We start from the raw sequence: 21,178 nt of genomic DNA, 5'->3' as shown, positions 1-21,178 counted from the left end.
TGGATGGGTGGATGGGCAGGTGGAGGTATGGATGGTCAGGTGGGTGGGTGAACTGGTGGACACAGGAGTGAACAGGTGGGTAAGGAGTGAGTGGGTGGCAGACAGATGAATGGTGGATGAAGGGTGGGTGGATGGATGGACAGATAAATCCACGTCTTTGCACTAGGCCGGCCCTGAAGAGCCCGTCTTGTTCTTCCTGCTCCACAACCATCCTCCAGGCTCAGGCAGAGCCTTGGTGAGCAGTCTCAGCCCCTAAGCCTCAGTCTCCCCATCTGCATCATGGTCATGATCATAGGGCCCACCCACTTGGGACCATGAAAAGGCCAAAAAGCACCTGTGTGCTGGCCAAGGAAGGTCTCTGCTGGCCACATCTAGTGTCCCTCTGCCTCTTGTTTACTGTGTGGCCTTGGATGAGCCCCTGAACCTCTCTGTGCCTCAACTTCCCCATCTGTAAAATGGGATGATAGCCGTGCCCCTTTTCTAGGCTGCCTGCTAACAACAGAGCCAGGAACCAGAACTGCACCACCCCAGCTGATGGCCTTGCGCAAAGTGGGCGCTCCCTTGGTTCGTGGGGGCTGTTCTGATGGGGACACCCCAACACTGTGGTCCAGGTGCCAGCCAGGATGGGAGGGGTGCCGTGGAGGCAGAGAGCTTGCTGCTGGCAAGGGAGGTGGGGTTTGAAGGTGAGTGGATGGGTGAGGTGGCAGGTGGATGGCCCCCGGGTGGCAGCACTGGGCTGGAGCCCAACTCTTTTTTTTTTTTTTTTTTTTTTTTTTTTTTTTTTCTGAGACGGAGTCTGGCTCTGTCACCCAAGCTGGAGTGCAGTGGTGCAATCTCAGCTCTCCGCAACCTCCGTCTCCCAGGTTCAAGTGATTCTCCTGCCTCAGCCTCCCGAATAGCTGGGACTATAGGCACCTGCCACCACGCCCAGCTAATTTTTGTTTTTTTGTTTTTTTTTGAGATGGAGTCTCCCTCTGTCACCCAGGCTGGAGTGCAGTGGCGCCATCTCTGCCCACTGCAAGCTCCACCTCTGGGTTCATTCTCCCGCCTCAGCCTCCCGAATAGCTGGGACTATAGGCGCCCGCCACCACGCCCGGCTAATTTTTTTTTTTGTATTTTTAGTAGAGACAGGGTTTCACCATGTCAGCCAGGATGGTCTTGATCTCCTGACCTCATGATCAGTCCACCTTGGGCTCCCAAAGTGCTGGGATTACAGGCGTGAGCCACCGTGCCCGGCCAATTTTTGTATTTTTAAGAGACGAGGTTTTACCACATTGACCAGGCTGGTCTCAAACTCTCAGTCTCAGGTGATCTGCCCACCTTGGCCTCGCAATGTGCTGGGATTACAGGTGCAAGCCACCGCACCCGGCCTGCTGGAGCCCAACTCTTATCTTAGCTCACTGCTCGTTCCTCTCCATGTGACCTCCTGGCCCAAGTCCTAGTGCATGTGATCCTTTGGGATCCACAGCGAAGCCTGCAGTGGGACTCTTCTGCACATCCAGTTTCTGGGCCTTTGCTCATACTGTGCTCTGTGCTGAGTGGCCAACCCTCTTGCCTTCAGACCCTCCTCTCTCCACTGCACTCCTGAGCCCACCAGCATTTCTGCGCTCAGCCCCTCTGCTGCCTCCACCCCAGAGCCTTCTCTGCCATGGCCTTCCTCATCCTCATGGCCCAGTTGGGTGCCCATCCAGGGCTGACGAGTGGGCAGGTTTCGGCCTGGGGCTTCCCTTTCCCATTCCTTCCCACTGAGGGGAGACTGCTTCTGTGACAGCCCATCCCCCGACTTGGTCCCACTGTGTTGGGCCAGGAGCAGGGACCACTTGAATGAGCAAATCCCTTCACTCTACAGTTCAGGCAAGTAGGTACATGACTGCACAGCCCCAGAGCATCGCTTGGAAACCCAGCGAAATTCCAGCACTGCTGAAATCTAGCATCTCAGGGTGGCAACGTGCTGCAAGGCAGCCCACTCCACTGCCTCCACTGGCAGGACAGGTGTTGGAGCCCCAGAAGGGACAGGGCTGCCACATGGCACTGCTCATCCCCAGCAGAGCCGGGCCAGATGCAGGCACTCCACAGCTTAGCCCAGCGCCTTCCAAAGACAACACAAATTTCAGTGTCAGAGGGGGTCGATCATGAATATCTTCATTTTTGTCTTCTCATAAGGCCCCCCTGTTTTCCTCAGGAACCTCCTCTTCTCTATTCTCAGCCCCAGTGTTGAAGATCAGGCAGACCCCATTGCTGGACTGAAAATATGGATGTGACGCAGACTGGACAGAGGCTCTGGGGCCCCTAATCATAGGGATTCAGCCTGGGATGGGGACTTGGGACTTGGCCTTTCTGATCCAATCAGAGCCTTCCCTGGGATTTTTACTGGAGCCACCAGGATGAAGGGTCACCTTTCCAGTGGTGTTGGCGGGCTAGAGGAGTGGCAAGGTGAGGTCCCCTTTCTACCAGGTGGGCAGCACCCAGACAAGAGGGATGGCAGGGCTGAAAGAAGGGAGCCACAGATTCCAGGCTTCAGACCTTGCACCCCAACGTACCTAAAACCGGGTGTCTCCTTGCACTTTTAAAATGTGAACTTCGAGTCTTTAACTGATGGCAGTGTCTTGGGTTTCTGGCTCTCCCCACCAAGAGGGGCCTCGGATGTCAGGAGCCTCAGATCCATCCACCGCATTCCAGACGAGCCTCTGGAAAAACCGCTGTGGCCTTAACACTTTTTCAGCTGCCGCCTCTCCCTACAGTGCACACGAGCTTCCTACCCGGGCTGGGGGACGAGGAAGCCCCGCTGAGGGCCATTCTGAGGGCGAGTGGGCGGTGGCCATCCCCAGCCGCAGCCCCGCCTGTCTGTGACAAGACAGACGGCTCCACTCCGTCCGCCACGACTCCCAGAAAAGGTCAGCAAGCTGCCCGCGCCCCTGACCAATGCGAAAGTTCAGCAACTCTAAATGCTAACAGACTGGAGGCGTGACTGAGGCTGGAACGGCAGAGGGGCCCGGTGCCATCAGCCTTGGCGAGGAAAACATCACCCGTCGTCATCTGTGCAAGTGACTCACGTGGAGTGTAAACATTTGTGTGCTCCTGACCCCCCGTTTCACATGACAGAGAGCCACGAGGACCCGAGGAGGGGGAGCCAGAGGAGAGACCTAGAGAAGCCCTCCTGGGACAGGACGGACTTCACCAAGAAGAACGCATGCTTCCAACTCGAACCTCAGTCCTCCAAGTTTTTCAGAGAGAGGATGACTCAGATTGATGGCAACAGAGAGGGTGCCTTGGGGGTCCTCTGTGGGGCTCCCCTACGTGTCTGTCACCTCACAGTCACCTTGACACTCCTTCCACCCCGCTCCGGGAAAATGTCCCACTCTCAGCTCCAGTAACAGACGATCTGGGTGATCACATGCCTCTCTGCTCTGCCTCCTTCGGCAGACTGCCTCAAATTCTAACATCCCGTGGAGAGCAGAACTCTCCGGATATCCAGCCCAGACCGCTCCCGCCCGCCCGAGTCCGTCTTTGACCCCTGTGGAATTTCACAGTTGTGGCGTCAGTAAACATCTTCGGCCTCAATCCTCGGGTGACCCCCCTCCAGGCCTTTACAAGCCTGAAGGTCCACCCCTCAAGGTCTCCTCCAGGCCCAGCCTGTTCAATTCCGGAAGCCCTTGCCCTCGCAGGAAAGGTCTGTGATTCCCCCAAGGTGCCGGTTACTTCCTCCCGGATCACTATATTTTCAGTGTGCACCATGGTGGTGCATACAGAGCGATCAGGCGCTCCGCTGCACAGTGAGGGGTCTGAAATCACGCTGGACATGCACCAAAATCCGCTCTGCAGAGGAGGAATGCTAGGGAATTGCTGGCGCTGCCGTTGGAGACGAGTCCTGTGAATTCTGCGCAGCCCTCTCCGGAGAGACATGTGGAAGGGGCGGGGTGGGGGGCAGGAAGGGACTGGAGGCTGGGGTTAACAAGTGTTAAGAGAGCAGGTCCGCACAGCTGCAGAGCGGCTACCAGAGGAGGAGGGCGGGGCTGCCGGCAGCAGGAACCCAGTGGGCTTGGCCCCCACTTCCACTTCAGACAGCTGGACAGGGAGTGAGCGGCTGTCGTTTGCCGCCTTGGCTTTAACATGCAGGGCTGAGGTTTTGCTCACTCACTAAAGACAGCACACGGAAAACGGTACGGTGCCCTGGGCTCTGTACCAGGGCTGGTTTACTGACAACACGCCTGTGAATTTCTGCTGCTCTGCCCACACCCTGCTGGTTCAATGAAGCGAAGAGGAAGAGGCGGATGACCCTCGGCCAGCCTGGGCATGCAGAGCTATACCAGGAGGCTTCCCCTCCGGTATGCGTCAAAGACTGTGCGGGGTGGGGTACTCACTGGAGCTGTACTCAAGAGCATCCACCCTGTGCCAGCAGCTGTGCCAGCACCAGGACCACTACTATAAACAGAACCGATAAAGCCCTGCCCTTGGGGAATGCACATTCTACAGGGACATGGGTCCTCAAGCACAGAGAATGTACCGTGACGACAGGGCGAGCAGTGGCGCCACGGCGGACACAGTGGCCAGGCCCCGAGGAGACAACACTTGAGCCGTGCAAATCACTGGGACAGGACATTCCAGTGAGCGTGCTTCAGAGCCCAGCAGAGCCATCAGGGCTGCGGAAGCTCAGGGGCCTGGCAGGTCACATCAAGAAGCAGATTTTGTTCTGAGAGTGAGGGAGCCACTGGCAGGTGTCTGGCGGTGCAGTGAGGTGGTCTGATGCCTGCCTGAGGAGGGTCCCGCTGGCTGGAGTTGGGGATGACGCCCAGGAGGGCAAGAGCCAGGAGTGGCTCTGAGCTGGGATGGGGAGGAGATGGCAGGAGGGGCTGGCTCCAGGCTGTGGCTCGAAGTTGGAACCCAGGAGAGATGCTACCTGGGGACCTCCCGGGCAGCTGCAGCCAGACTGAGGCCTTCTCTCAGGAGGAGGGACATTCCCAGGACTGGGACCTGCTGGTGGGAAGACCTGAAGCCCTCAAGGATTGTGGGAGCTCCAGGTGGCACAAACCCTGAGCAAGGAGAGGCATGAAGGGCTTTTCTGGAACACAGGCAGGGCTGCGAATCCCTGGCCAGGTGGTGTCTCCAAGTCCCTTGCTTGTTGCAGGCAATACAGCCTCGCAGGACCAAGGACAACCTTGACCTTCAGCCTGCCCAGTGGAGAGGGCAGAAACCAGCCACCACTATCAGTCAGCACAAGCTCAACCTCCAAGCATCCCCAAGCCTGCGCACGCCTCTCCATCCCTCCAGGGCCCACCTTGGCTGAGGCTCCCTTGTCTCTTGCCAGAGGGATCCTTTCTTTTCTGAGACAGAGTCTTGCTCTGTCGCCCAGGCTGGAGTGCAGTGGTGGAATCTTGGCTCCTGGGTTCAATCAGCTCTCGTGCCTCAGCCTCTAGAGCAGCTGGGACTACAAGCACCCGCCACCGCGCTCAGCTAGTTTTGTCTATTTTTAGTAGAGACTTGGTCTCACTATGTTGCCCAGGCTGGTCTCTAACTCCTGACCTCAAGTGATCTACCCACCTCGGCCTCCCAATGTGCTGGGAATACAGGCGTGAGCCACCACACTCGGCCTACAGAGGGGTCCTTTCAAAACAGAAGGCTGACCAATATGCCCCTCACCCAAACCCTGCCCTGGCCCCCTGGCCCAGCCAGCCCGGAAATGACCGCACGACGTTCTCTAACTCTTGCTGACATGTATGCGCCCCACGGGCAGGGCCCATCTGTCCCATGGACCCTGCATGTCCAGTACCTGGCACAGGCGGACACAGGAGACTGTGGCACCCACACAAAGGCAGAGAAAGATGTCTAACAAATCCTGTCCACAGAGCAAAGAGCTGGGGATGCCGGGACACATGCTGCCCAGTCACCCCATGCCTTCAGTAGATCCCACCCACTTCTTTCAGGATCCAAGGCCCCAAGTCGCTGAATTATTTCTATCTTTGTCTTTCCCCCTCATCCTCTTCTCTCCCTCCTCAGTCTCCTGTTCTCCATCTTTCTCCTCCTCTCTTCCTCTTCCTCCTCTTTTCCTCCTCCCTCTTCCTCCTCCTCCTTTTTCTCCTCCTCCTCTTCCTCCTCCTCCCTCTCATCTCTTCCTTCTCTTCCTCCACTCTTCCTCCTCCTCCTCTCTTCCTCCTCCAGGGCCTCTCAACACCAAATCTAAAACATCCCCTAAAACCAAAGGGTAGGTCTCTCTCTCTCTCACACACACATGCAAGTATCAGAAAGAGGAAGAAACGAAAGAGCTGGAGTGAGGAGAAAGCCTCACTTTTACAGTGTCTGAGGAGAGATGGGTGAGATAAAAAGTAATCGCTGTGGGGGAGGTGGGATGACATTCGCATGGGCTCCCTGGAGATGGTGCGATTGTGGGGGAGGGTAATAAAACCTTTCTTCCCCAGTAACTAGGGACCACGACAAGGAGGCAGTCCTGGAGGTCACAGCTACCAGGTGGAAACAGTCCAGCTGTGACGATCGCACTGCGCGATTCAGGGTGAAGTGAGTGCTTTCAGAGCAATTCCACTCCCAGAGCTCTCGGGACCTGCCAACAAGGAGGGGAGGAGGGGGTGGCCTCCCTCCCAGAGAAGGGGCTCAGCTGTGAGGGGCAGATTGAGTGGCCTGGATGTGGCCTGGCCTGCAGGTCAGTGCCCCTCTTGAGCTGGCCCAGTTCCACCTGCCCCCATCCCTGCTGAGACGCTCCCGCCCCCTCCCCCCCTGAGCTCCTGCTCCCAGGCCTGCTCCTGGCCTGACCTGCCCTCTCCAGCTCACGCTGGATGTGCTCTACTCTCCCGCTGCCCCTGCTGCTGTTCCTCTCATGGCCACCAAATCATGGCACTACTGTCTTCCCAAAAGCTCAAGCTGACCCTCTCCTTTCCTTGCCTGACACATGCACGCCACATCAAGCCTTGCTGGCACTGATGATCCCCTCAAGGCCCATGCGGGCATGGCAAGCAGGATGGCAATATCCCCATCATGGGCAATGTCAGCACCACCACAGTAACACTGATGAGGCACATGCAGCCTCTCCCCACTCATTTCCTCCCAGACACCCCCCACCTGGTGGGCCTAGAGCCCCATTTCCCAGATGAGGAATCTGTCACAGCCACACCCCACAAAGAGGGACCCACAGTCACCCATGCGTGTGATAAGACACCTCATGCCGTGATATCTGACCACATTTTCCAGGAGAAGGACTTGAGTCCACGTCTTGGAAGGGTCAAAATCCTCCTCCTAACAGGGGCATGAGGTCGGGCGCGCTGGCTCATGCCTGTAATCCCAGCATTTTGGGAGGCCAAGGCAGGTGGATCACCTGAGGTCAGGAGTTCAAGACCAGCCTGGCCAACATGATGAAACTCCATCTCTCCTAAAAATACAAACTAGCCAGGCGTGGTGGCGGGCGCCTGTAGTACCAGCTACTTGGGAGGCTGAGGCAGGAGAATCACTTGAACCCAGGAGGCGGAGATTGCAGCGAGCCAAGAACATGCCACTGCACTCCAGCCTGAGCAACAGAGTGACATCAAAAAAAATAAAATAAAAAAGAAAGGGGCAAGAGGCCAAAGGAACGAGAACTTCCCCAAAGCAGCAAGAACCTCCTTGGAAAGCCACCTCTTCCCCCAGGTATTCCTAGCAGGAGCTGGGGGGGCTGGACCCTCCCAAGGCCTCTGGGCTTGGTAGAGATGATCTAGATTGTGGAGAAATCTTCGACAGGCAAAGGCCACCGAGCCAGACTGACTGTGACGAACCCACCGGGCGCAGCGTCTCGGCCACAACTTTCCATGCAAACACTTTCAGCAGGCAGCAAAGCCCCTGGGCACAACGTCCCAGCCAGCCATCACTTCTTTTTTTTGAGATGGACTCTCACTCTGTTGCCCAGGCTGGAGTGCAGTGGCACGATCTCAGCTCATTGCAACCTCCTTCTCCCGGGTTCAAGCGATTCTCCTGCCTCAGCCTCCCGAGTAGCTGGGATTAAAGATGCCCACCACCACACCTGACTAATTTTTGTATTTTTAGTAGAGACGGGGTTTCACTATGTTGGCCAGGCTGGTCTCAAACTCCTGACCTTGTAATCCGCCTGCCTCAGGCTCCCAAAATGCTGGAATTACAAGCGTGAGCCACCCCGCCCAGTCTAGCCACCACTTCTTATGCAAACGCCTGAAGCCTGCACATCCCTCACCCAGATCCCCCCAACCTCACCCCCAGGAACAGCATGACTCAGCGAGCCCGGGCCCTACCCAGGCATCTCCAGGGAGTGTAGGCCAAAAAGCGTGGATGCCAAAGGTCCCTGTCGGAGAGGCTGCGAGGCCAGAAGGTTCCTCTAAAACTCTGGCGGCCAGGTACCTCACAGTGACGGAATTATAACTGGGGAGGTGCAACTCCCCAGAGGGTTTGCCTCCCCTTGCAACACCGCAAGTGGCCCAGGCCTCCTTTCCCTCCAACGAGTCTAGACCCCACGGCCCAAGCTGGGAGGAGGCCAGCTGGTGAACAAGTGTCCTTTGTGCCTGCAGCAAGGACCCCACCTCCTCTCCGCGCACCCCAGCCAGGGCAGCCCCACTCTGTCCATCCCTGAGGTTCGGCTCAGTCATTAACGACCATCTCTACTAGGCAACGGGTTTTTTGTTGATCCCTCGAGATAGGAAGGAAGGAGAATAAGCTTTTCTCTTTCTTTTCTCCCCCTTGGTTGCAGAAGACAGAAGTTGGAACAAACAAGTTATATAACGTTGGGGGCGGTGGGGGGTGGGGGAGCGCAGTCCCTCCTGGGGACACTTTCTTGAGTTGTGGTACCGCTGGAAGGGCCAAGGGGAAGACAGGAACTGCCCCCGCCCCTGGCCAAAAGACAAAACCTTCGTGGGACAAAAAGGCAGATGCGGGCGTTGCCTGGCAGGCTAGAAAGGCAGTCACAGAGACTAAGACCAGCCCCTAGTGCCCCCCAGCAGCCCCACAAGCCTCCCTGGAAAGGCCAAAGATCGACCTCATACCATAGAAGGGAATTCCCACCTGCCAGACTGCAAGCCTCGGAGAGCAAGAATTTTTTGCACACCCCCATCCCTCCCTTCCTCCCTCTCTCTTGGCCCACGTCTCTGGGACACTTCCTCCTGTGTCATTCATGTTCCAGGCACACAAGAGGGCACAAGAGAGACAGGCTCTCCAACCTCAAGGCACTTGCAGAGGAACACAACAAATAATGTTAGGTGGTGACCAGCATGGTCAAGAATATACAACAAGCATGCGCCCCAGCAATTCCGCTCCTAGATGTGTATCCCAAAGGACTGAACATGAGTGTTTAGACAAAAATGTGTACACTCATGTTCATGGCAGCATGATTCATAATAGCCAAAAGGTGGAACCAATCTAAGTGTCCATCAACAGATGAATGGATAAATATGTGGTGCGTCCACACAGTGGAATATTACTCAGCCATAAAAAGGAATGAAGTGCTGATTTAGGCTACAACATGCATGACCCCCAAAGCATCATGCTGAGTGAAAGAAGCCAGACTCAAAAGGCCACATAGTATATGATTCTATTTATAAAACTTGAAAACAGATAGAGACAGACTGCAGATTGGTGATTGCCACGGGCTGGGCAATGGAGAATACGGGGTCAGCGCTAACAAAGATGGGGTCACCTTTTGCGGGGGACAAAGATGTTTTGGAACTGGACAGCAGTGATGGTTGCACAATTCTGTGAATGTACTAAATGCCACTGAATTGTTCACTTAAAGTGGGTGAATTTTGTTATATATATTTTACCTCAAAAACAAAAAACAAAAATACAGGTTGGGCACAGTGGTTCACGCCTGTAATCCCAGCACTTTGGGAGGCTATTGCAGGAAGATCACTTGAGCCCAGGAGTTCAAGACCAGCCGGGGCAACATAATGAGACCCCGTCTCGGCTGGGCACAGTGGCTCACGCCTGTAATTCCAGCACTTTGGGAGGCCAAGGTGGGCGGATCACCTGAGGCTGGGAGTTGAGACCAGCCTGACCAACATGGAGAAACCGTGTCTCTACTAAAAACAAAAAATTAGCCAGGCATGGTGGCACATGCCTGTAATCCCAGCTACTCGGGAGGCTGAGGCAGGAGAATTGCTTGAACCTGGGAGGGGGAGGTTTCGGTGAGCTGAGATCATGCCATCGCACTATAGCCTGGACAACAAGAGCAAAACTCCGTCTCAAAAAAAAAAAAAAAAATGAGATCCTGTCTCTATAAAATAATATATATTTTTTTTGAGACAGAGGCTGGTTCTCTCGCACAGGTGGGAGTGCAGTAGAGCAATCTCAGTTCACTGCAACCTCTGCCTCCCAGGTTCAAGCGATTATCTTGCCTCAGCCTCCCGAGTAGCTGGGATTACAGGCACGTGCCACCAATCCTGGCTACTTTTTGTATTTTTAGTAGACAAGGGGTTTCACCAAGTTGGCCTCAAACTCCTGACTTCAAGTGATCCACCCACCTCGGCCTCCCGAAGTCCGGGGATTACAGGTGTGAGCCACCGCACACAGCCCAAAACAATTTTTAAAAATTAGTCAGGGCCGGGCGCGGTGGCTCAAGCCTGTAATCCCAGCACTTTGGGAGGCCGAGACGGGCGGATCACGAGGTCAGGAGATCGAGACCATCCTGGCTAACCCGGTGAAACCCCGTCTCTACTAAAAAATACAAAAAACTAGCCGGGCAAGGTGGCGGGCGCCTGTAGTCCCAGCTACTCGGGAGGCTGAGGCAGGAGAATGGCGGGAACCCGGGAGGCGGAGCTTGCAGTGAGCTGAGATCTGGCCACTGCACTCCAGCCTGGGTGACAGAGCGAGACTCCATCTCAATTAAAAAAAAAAAAAAAATTAGTCAGAAGTGATAGTAGATGCCTGTAGTCCCAGCTACTCGGGAGGTTGAAGCAGGCGGATTGCTTAAGCCCAGGAGGTCAGAAGGCTGCAGGGAGCTATGACACTGCATGCCAGCACGGGCGACAGAGTGAGACTCTGCCTCAAACCAAACCATCCAAACAAACAAAAAACCACAACAAGCTGGGCGCGGTGGCTCACGCCTGTAATCCCAGCACTTTCAGAGGCCCAGGTAGGCGGATTACCTGAGGTCAAGAGTTCCAGACCAGCTTGGCCAACATAGAGAAACCCCATCTCTACTAAAAATACAAAATTAGCCGGGCTTGGTGGCAGGTGCCTATAATCCCAGTCACTTGGGAGGCTGAGGTAGGATAATCAGTTGCTTGAGCCCGGGAGGTGGAGATTGCAGTGATCATGCCACTGCACTCCAGCCTGGGCAACAAAAGCGAAATTCCATCTCAAAAACACACACACACACACACACACACACACACACAACTAGGTGACTAGAAAAAGTGTCCTGGGGACTACTTGAGCTTGCACGGTCAGGCAGGTGGCTCTGAGGAGCCAGAACCTTGGAGAGTGGAAGGATGAAGAGGAAGGAGGCGTGGGCAAGTTGAGAAAAGGAGGTGGGTCGTGCACTAGGCCTGGCTGTCCTATTTGCAATAAATGAAGGAACAGACGAACAACGCTACAAAGACTCAATGTCTCAAAACGACTTTGGGGAGAATGTCTTGTACCAATCTCCCTCAAAATATGATCCATTTTCTGCATGCTCCATCTCGCCACATTAGGGGTTCTCCCCACACTGGCACCTAAGGCATGAGATACCCCTATCAGTGGCTCCAAACAGTGATTTTTCACTAGGATGGAGGAAAGGGGACAATGACAAAGATGTCTTTTAAGAAAGAGGGCCAGGCGCAGTGGCTCACGCCATAATCCCAGCACTTTGGGAGGCCGAGGCGGGCGGATCACGAGGTCAAGAGATCGAGACCAGCCTGACCAACATGGAGAAACCCTATCTCTACTAAAACCACAAAAATTAGCCAGGTGTGGTGGCATGCACCTGTAATCCCAGCTACTCGGGAGGTTGAGACATGAGAATTGCTTGAACTCGAGAGGTGGAGGTTACAATCAGCTGGGATCGTACCACTGCACTCCAGCCTGGGTGACAAAGCGAGACTCGGTCAAAAAAAAAAAAAAAAAAACGGCAACACAACTTAAAAATGAGCCAAAGATTTGAAAAGACACTTTACCAAAGATACGAATAGCTAAGAAGCTCATGAAAAACTGTCCAACATCATTAGTTATTACAGAAATGCAACTTAAAACCAAAATAAGACTGGGAACAGTGGTGTGCATGCTCGTAATCCCACTTATTCCGGAGGCTGAGGCCAGAAGACTGTGTGAACCCAGGAGTTCCAGGGTGCAGTGAACTGGGATCGCACCATCGCACTCCAGCCTGGGCGACAGAGTAAGACTTCATCTCACAAATAAATAAATAAATAAAAACACCAAATGAAGACACCAGCATACACCTTAAGAATGGCTAAAACTAAGGACCAGCCATACCAGGTGTTAGTGAGGATGAGGAGCTGGAACTCTTGAACATTGCTGGTGGGGATGCAAAATGGTATAGCCACTTTGGGAACGAGTTTGGCAGTTTCTTAAAAATTAAAACATGGCCGGGCTCGGTGGCTCACACCTGTAATCCCAGCACTTTGGGAGGCCAAAGCGGGCGGATAACCTGAGGTCAGGAGTTCGAGACCAGTCTGGCCAACACGGCGAAAGTCCGTCTCTACTAAAAATACAAAAGTTAGCTGGGTGTGGTGGCACATACCTACAATCCCAGCTACTCAGGAGGCTGAAGCAGGAGAATAGCTTGAACCCAGAAGGCAGAGGTTGCAGTGATCCAAGATCACGCCACTGCACTCCAGCCTGGACAAAGAGACTCCATCTCAAAAAAAAAAAAAAATATATATATATATAGAGAGAGAGAGAGAGAGAGAAACATAGTCAGGCGTGGTGGCTCACACCTGTAATCCCAGCACTTTGGGAGGCCAAGGTGGGAAGATCGTTTGAGCCCAGGAATTCAAGACCAGCCTGGGCAACATGGCAAGACTTTGTCTCAACAAAAGCACAGAAAAAATAGCTGGGTGTGGTGGCATACACCTATGGTACCTACCAGCTACTTAGAAGGCTGAGGTGGGAGGATCACCTGAGCCCAAGGAAGTCGAGGCTGCAGTGAGCTGTGATTGCACCACTTCACTCCAGCCTGGGCAACAGAGTGAGACCCTGTCACAGAAAAAAAATTTACACACATCTACCATATGAGCTAGTCATTCCACTCTTAAGTATTTACCCAAGAGGATGAAAGCATATGTCCACACAGAGACACATACCCAGATGTTCATAGCAACTTTATTTGCAGTTGTCAAAATGGAAATAACCCAACAGTCCATCAACCAGTTAATGGATAAACAAACTGTGTCCATCCATACAATCTCGTCTGGATGGACACAGTTTGTTTATTTTCACTCCACAGTGAAAAAGAACAAACTTCTGATACAACAACACAGATGAACTTCAAAAACATTATGTTAAGGAAAGAAACCAGATGCAAAGGCCACATGTCTGATCCCATTCTTATGAAATTTCTAGAAAAGACAAAGCTACAGAGAGTGAAAGCAGATCAGGATGTCCCCAGGGCTAGATGTTGGGGGAGCAGGGTTAATTGCAAACGAGGTTGGGGGAACTCTTTGGGTTGATGGAAGCATTCCAAAAAACTGGATTGTAGTGGAGGATGCACAACTCAGTAAATGTACTGAAACTTAATGATCTGGGTTGAGCACAGTGGGAGGCTGAAGCAGGAAGATCACTTGAGGTCAGGAGTTCAAGATCAGCCTGGCCAACACGGCAAAACCCCATTTCTACTAAAAATACAAAAATTAGCTGGGCATGGTAGTGTGCACCTGTGGTCTCAGCTACTTAGGAGGCTGAGGCAGAAGAATTGCTTGAACCCAGGAAGCGGAGGTTGCAGTGAGCCAATATCACACCACTGCACTCCAGTCTGGGCAACAGAATAACACTGTCTCAAAAAAAAAAAAAAACAAAAACCTTAATGAACTGATAAATTAAAACGAATGAATTAGCTGGGCACAGTAGTTCACGCCAGCGCTTTGGGAGGCTGAGGCGGGCGGATCACCTGAGGTCAGGAGTTCAGACCAGCCTGGCCAACAGTGAAACCCTGTCTCTACATAAAAAATACAAAAATGGTCAGACGCAGTGGCTCACACCTATAATCCCAGCCCTTTGGGAGGCCGAGGCAGGCGGATCACAAGGTCAGGAGATCGAGACCATCCTGGCTAACACGGTGAAACCCCGTCTCTATTAAAAATATTAAAAAAAAAAAAAAATTAGCCGAGCTTGGTGGCAGGCGCCTCTAGTCCCAGCTACTAGGGAGGCTGGGGCAGGAGAATGGTGTGAACCCGGGAGGCAGAGCTTGCAGTGAGCCGAGATTGCGCAACTGCACTCCAGCCTGGGCGACAGAGCGAGACTCCGGACTCAAAAAACAAACAAACAAACAAACAAAAAAATTAGCTGGGTGTGGTGGCACACACCTGTAGTCCCAGCTACTCAGGAGGCTGAGGCAGGAGAATCCCTTGAACCTGGAAGGCAGAGGTTGCAGTGAGCCGAGATCGTGTCACTGCACTCCAGCCTGGGCGACAGAGCAAGATTCTGTCTCAATAAATAAATAAAAACAAAATGAATGAATTGTATGCCATGCAATTAATTATATCTCGATAAAGCTGTTTATAAAAAAGCCATGCCCAGCATAGTGGCTCACATCTGTAACCTCAGCACTTAGTGAGGGGTAAGGCAAGAAGATTGCTTGAGCCCAGGAGTTTGAGACCAGCCTGGGCAACAGAGCAAGACCTGGTCTTTACAAAAAATGTAACAATTAGCCAAGTGTGGTGGTGCACACCTGTAGTCCCAGCTACTCCAGAGGCTAAGGTGGGAGGATCACCTGAGTCCAGGAGTTTCAGGCTGCAGTGAGCCTTGATCGTGTCACTGCACTCCAACCTATATGCCTGGGTGACAGAGCGAGACCAGGTTTCACAAAAAAGAAAAAAAAGCCCTTGCCCCAGGTTATCCCACTACAGTGCCCAAGACAGGGACCTGGGGTTCACTGTCCCTCTTCCCTGTCCCTTACTTGCCAACTCATATCCAATTTTCAAGCCCTGACCACTCCCTGAATATCTCTGAAAATCCTCTGATGTCTCCTGGCTCCCTACTGCAGGACAATCTTGCCCCACACATACCCCAGAAGGCTGGTCACCCCTCTGGACGCAAACCTCCTGGATTCCCCACGGCCCGTCTGGCAGACCAGACTCAATGCCCACAGACCTAAGTCTCAACGTGCCACTCAGCATCCTCAGGAACAGGCAGGGCCTTTGCCTCCTCTGTGCCCTGGCCCAGCCATCCCTCCTCCCTTCCTCACCCATCCCATGCATGTTCCATTCAGTACCAAATCACACAGCCAGGTCATCAGGCCATTCCCTCCAGCACCAGCCCAGAGGTCCAAAACTCCACAGCACATTAAGTATCAATAACTTCATCATTTATCATGTTGACTGAAATTATTGGCTCCTGGAAGCTCACCAACAATAAAAAGTCTGAATTTCCTCCTTGGCCTGACCCAGGTGGCAGGCTAGAGGAGGAGCTGGGGTGGGAGGGTCTGGCTTTGCCCAATAGGAAAAGAGCAGGAGATCACACTCCCTAAGGCAGGTGTTCCTTCCCTTCGGCAATCCAATACAATGCATGCACGCACATATCATTAGTTACTGATGGTAACTAATTGTCATACAAACCTTGAGGTTCAAGCAATCCATGTCAGGACTGGGCCATGGGGAAAGAGGGCCTCCCTCTGACAAAAGGGGTGAATTCTGTCCCTTTGTCTGAGGGCAAGACCTTTCTATAAGTCCTTTAGCCTGTTGGGGATGTGGATTTGGACCCCATGGGGCTGGAAGGAAGGAGCACCAGAAAAGAACCCTCTCTACGTTCTTTATAAACCCCTGGAGTTCTCTCATCCACCTCAGGTTCCCTAGACCCACCCCAGCCCCTCAGGGGCCCTGGCAACCCCAGGCCCTTTCAGCTTCCCCATCTCAGGCTCCCAGGTTCACCTGAGTCGCCCACCGAGAGCCTCCCACAGTCTCCACTCCTCCCAGGGCCCCTCAGCACGCTCTCAGGACCACCTTTGTCCACCTCGGGGCCCTTCGGCACCTCCCAGGAAGCCTTGGGCCTTAGCCCCTTCCTCAGAGCCCCCAAGACACCTCACCACCCTCAGACTGGCCATGGCCCCGGCTCAGGCCCTCTCTGCTGCCCAGGCCCTTTGGCATCCCCAGTTGCCCCACGGCCCATCACAGTCAGGAGCCCCTCGGTTTCCCTTCAGACCCCCAGGATTCTCAGGCCCCTAGGGTCGCCTGCAGACGCCTCGAGCCAGCCCCGCTACAGCTATCCCCTCAGTAGCCCTCGGCTCCTCCAGTACCCCACGGCCCCGTGAAGTCCAAATTCTCAGCGAAAGACCCTCGAGTCGTGCCAGGCCTCCCCTCAACCCCTCAGGATGCCCAAGACTGCCCACAGGTGCCCCGGGCTCCAAGACAGGTGCAGGTCTATCCTGCGGGCCGGGTCTCACCTGTTCGGGCGCTCGGGACCGGGACCCGCGCCGAAAGCGCCTCCGCCACCAGCACCGCCGCTGCTACCGCCGGACTCCGCCATCTTTCCCCAGCCGTCGCGCGTTCGAGTGACGGGAGCCGCGCGCGCAGGCCCGGGAAACCGAGACGCGGGGGGCGGGGCGGGGCCAGGTCTGTGGAGGGGCGGGGCCGGGACCAGAAACCAAGGATTGGGGCGGGCCCGGAACCGGAGGGGCGTGGTCTACGGAGCGCCGGGGCGGGCCTGGGATAAAGGGAGGGGCCTGCTATGCAGAGAGGCGGGTCAAGGGCGGGGCCTGGGCTGGGGTGCGGGATTGGGGCGGGGCCCTGGCGTGAGGGGCGGAACCAAATCTGAAATATAGGCCGTTCTGGGCTGAGAGGGCGTGCTGTCTGTGGATAGGTGGGGCCGGGGCGGAGCCAGGACAAGTAGGTGCGGGATGGGGTTGGTCCCTGGGCTGAGGAGCGGGGCGGGGTCTGAAGAAGGGGCAGGCCCAGGGCAAGAGGAGGAGGGACAAGGGTCCGGCTTGCGGAGGAGGCGGGGCGCAGGATGAAGGGCGGGGCCAGGTCTGAGAAGGGACAAGGTGGAGGTTAGGAATGCGGTGGGGGCGTGGTGGGGGAGGTAGATAGGGGAAGATGGGTCTGAGGATGGGACGGGTCTGGGCAGGAGAGGGGAGGAATGTGAGGATGGGTGTGGTCAAGCGAAGAGAGGGCCTGGTCTGCGGAAGGGCGGGGCCTGGGCCAGTGTTGAGGTCTGGTTGGAAAGAGGGCGGGGAAGTGTGTGCGTGGAGGGGGCGAGGGATTGGCGGGGCCTGGGGGGCGGAGCCTAATCTGATGGAGGGTGGGGCCGGGCTAAGTGAGCGGCGGATCTGAGGAGGGGCGGGGCACATGCAGGTGTTAAGGAGTGTCTGTGAGTGACCTGGGGCGCAGTCAGGCGTGCCCGGGGCGTTGACTGGGCGTGGTTATACTTTGAGGCGCGAGAGCCACAGAGAAGAGCTATGGGTAAGGTGGGCGGGAGCGTGAGATGGAGCATGGAGAAATGGGTCTCTGAGCTCTGAGAACCACACCCTCCCTCTCCCCACCCTACACACCCGACTCCAGTCTTACCTCCTTCCCAGGCCTCTTTCAGGGGCGAAACTCACCCATGCCCAGGCCTCAGACTTCCAGCCCCTCATGGGTCCCCACCCTCCCCTGACATACTCTCTTCAGAGCCTCCACCCTCAGACCCCGATCATCTGCCCTTAGGTTCCCAAGCCTCCTGCTTCATACATTCTGACTTCTCATGCTCTAAAACCCTCCACATCCAATTATCTCCCATCCTCTACTCAAATCTCAATTCCCACTCCCCAAAATTCCTGCCCACAGATCCTTCAAACCTTACACCCCTAAAGTCCATTCCACCGGACCCTACACCCTCAGATCCCCAAGCACCAGCCCTCCCAACACACTGACCCTCAGCCAGGGCTCAAAGTCCTGCATCTACAGGTGTGCTAAAGTATCTAGAGCTCTTGGGGGCACCCCTCACCCCCTCAACTCTGGTAGGGTCCAAGTTCCCAGGATCCCCTCTGTAGCTTGGAGCTCATTTATTCTTTTAACCTCCAAGTCAGAAAACTCTGACTTGTGCAGTCTCAGGCAGAGAGCAGGGATCCAGAAGGAGCTCAAAGCCCTCTCTCCAGTCAGTGCTGGAAGGTGGTGGCTATGGGGCTGGAGACCCCACAGAAGGAAGGAAGGGGCCTGCTTGGGTGGACTCTTGCAGCTGGACCATACTCAACCAGCATCTCCAACAGAGGGCCTGATACAACAGTAGGTGCCTAATTGTTACACAAAATGCTCTCAGATGACCCTGTGCAAGTTGACAGATACCAAGTGCTGAAGGGAACTCCTGGCATCTCCAATACACAGTAAGCACTCCGCAAATGTTGAATGCACGCGTGCAAGAGCAGCTCACGTTCCGGCAAGCTCTGCACACACACACACCCTTGCCTGCCCCAAGTCAGCACCACCGCAGGAGTCTTTGTTCCAGACGAACCACACGCAGGCATCAAACCTCACTCAGCAGCGACCTACAGCTGACACACCTGCCACAAATAACATCTGAAGTCAATGGTGTCCATATGCACGCACACTTCATAAACATCCAGATTTGACCCATATGTCAGACACACAGACACACAGCTGAAGATAAGAAAGAAGAGGTTCTCTGGGCTTCTGGCTGTGTGCACACACATAGTGTACTGTAGACTCACTGCACTTTAGACACACTGTGTGATCTGTCCTCCAAGATCACATAGCACAGGGCAGCCAGTGCAATGTCCCTGGGGCGTGCCTAGAGAGTGGCCTGGCAAAGAAAAATTAGGAAGAGGGAGAGGAGGGGGGAGGAGAACGGGTGGGAGGCAACACGAGGTGCTTCAGGTCACAGAGGGCTTTGGGGATCATTTTTGGGGTCCTCTGCATGAAATGAGAAGGGACAGGGGGCTTGTAAGCAGTGGCAATGTAATTGACACTGGGTTTTTGTTTTGTTTTTGAGAGGGAGGCTCACTCTGTGGCCCACCCTGGAGTGCAGTGATGCGATCTTGGCTCACTGCAACCTCCACCTCCCAGGTTCAAGCCATTCTCCTGCCTCATCCTCCCGAGTAGCTGGGACTACAGGCATGCACCACCACGCCTGGCTAATTTTTTTTTTTTTTTTTTTTGAGTCGGAGTCTCACTTTGTCGCCTAGGCTGGAGTGCTGTGGCACAATCTCGGCTCACTGCATCCTCTGCCTCCAAGGTTCAAGTGATTCTCCTGCCTCAGCCTCCCAAGTAGCTGGGACTACAGGCATACGCCACTATGCCCAGCTAATTTTTGTAGTTTTAATAGAGACGGGGTTTCACCATGTTGGCCAGGCTGATCTCGAACTCCTGACCTCAAGTGATCTGCCCGCCTTGGCCTCCCAAAGTGTCAGGATTATAGAGTGAACCACTGCACCCAGCTGACACTGGTTTTAATGGTGTCAATTTAACAGCGTTACAGTGTCTGACTGTTTAACAGTGTCTGACAATTGGGGGACAATATCTTGAATTTGGGACATGAGTTAGGAGGCATATAATCCAGGGAAAAATGGTAGGGCTCATCCCAGGGTGGTGGACATGGAGGGGTGGGAGGTAGTCCTAGCTGAGATGCACTTTGCATGTGGGACCAAAAAGAGATGGAACAGATGGGATGTCAAGCAAGGCAGAGTGAGGCTAGTAACCTCTGCCACAGTTGTTGGCCTGAGCCCTAGTGGCCACTATCACTGGGATGCAGCAGACACAAGTGGGGGACCTGGAGGGCCTACGCCGGTGACGGCACACGCCTCATCCAATAATGCTGACCTGTGGTCTGGCAGAGCCGGCAGGCAGGAACACAGCAGGCAGCGTCCACAGGCCTGGCCACCATCTGGCCCACAGCTGGCATGGCTCTCCTGGAGGCAGGGGCCACGCCACCTGCTCTCCCACTCCAGACCAGCTGCAGGACTCACACTCCCAGGTCAGAGCTTGGAGGCCTCCCTTATAATCCCCAGGTGTTATGGAGGAGGAAAGTGAAGCCTTGGGGGAAGGTTTCAAGTTCCTGTGGTTTTAGGCTGGGGACAGTGTCTACCCCGTCGGGCAGTCACCACGGAGTGGTCCTGGGGCAAGCTCAAGGTCCCCCGACACCAACTCCCTGTCCTCAGGCCTGTTTGATTTTTCTCCTAACAAACTCTGTTTTTTTGAGACGGAGTCTTGCTCTGGCACCAGGCTGGAGTGCAGTGGCACAATCTTGGCTCACCACAACCTCCGCCTCCCAGGTTCAAGCAATTCTCCTGCCTCAGCCTCCCAAGTAGCTGGGATTACAGGCATGCACTACCACGCCTGGCTAATTTTTGTATTTTTAGTAGAGACGAGGTTTCACTATATTGGCCAGGCTGGTCTTGGATTCCTGACCTCAGGTGATCCGCCCACCTCAGCCTCCCAAGGTGTTGGGATTACAGGTGTGAGCCACCACACCTGGCCCTAAATTATTTTTAATGGAGGCAGCACCTCCTTTCAGGATCATGAGTGGGGCTTGCTGACAAACACCATGATCTCTTTCTGTTACCCCAGCCAGCAGCCTCCTGCACCTCCTTGAAGTCATGTCTGCACTGGCCCCACCTTCTTTTTTTATGTTTGATTTATTTATTTAAATTTTTATTGTTTTTGTTTTGTTTTGTTTTTTTGAGACAGAGTCTCACTCTGTCACCCAGGCTGGAGTTCTGTAGTACAATCTCGTATCACTGCAAACTTGACCTCCTGGGTTCAAGTGATTCTCCTGCCTCACCCTCCCAAGTCGCTGGAATTACAGTTGCCCACCACCAGGCCTGGCTGATTTTTGTGTTTTTAGTAGAGACAGAGTTTCATTGTGTTGGCCAGGCTGGTCTCAAACTCCCAACCTCAGGTGATCTGCCCACCTCAGCCTCCCAAAGTGCTGGAATTAGAGTCATGAGCCACCTTGCCTGGCTGCCTTCTTTTTTATGTTTTATTTATCTGTTTTCTTTTTTTTCTTTTTTTTTTGAGACAGAGTCTCGCTCTGTTGCCGGGGCTGGAGTGCAGTGGCCGGATCTCAGCTCACTGCAAGCTCCGCCTCCCAGGTTTAC

General features: G+C 54.4%; 1 protein-coding gene across 4 annotated transcripts in view; it reads right to left on the bottom strand.

Moving 5' to 3' along the window:
* The window catches only part of KLHL26 (kelch-like family member 26), a 33,613-nt gene extending 16,912 nt beyond the window's left edge, over positions 1-16,701 (bottom strand). The window contains exon 1 of one of the 4 annotated variants that reach the window (XM_011925817.1): positions 16,535-16,701. In XM_011925817.1, the coding sequence (XP_011781207.1) occupies positions 16,535-16,617 (83 nt within the window). In that variant the 5' untranslated portion in view covers positions 16,618-16,701. Of the gene's footprint in view, positions 1-9,006; positions 9,029-16,534 lie in introns of those variants that run through there. The other 3 variants (XM_011925819.1, XM_011925818.1, XM_011925821.1) reach the window with 3 other exon arrangements.
* Positions 16,702-21,178: the final 4,477 nt, after the last annotated feature.

Source organism: Colobus angolensis, unplaced genomic scaffold (genome assembly GCF_000951035.1).
Source record: "Colobus angolensis palliatus isolate OR3802 unplaced genomic scaffold, Cang.pa_1.0 Scaffold66, whole genome shotgun sequence".
NCBI lineage: Eukaryota > Metazoa > Chordata > Mammalia > Primates > Cercopithecidae > Colobus > Colobus angolensis.
This window is presented reverse-complemented; position numbering and strand designations above follow the sequence as displayed.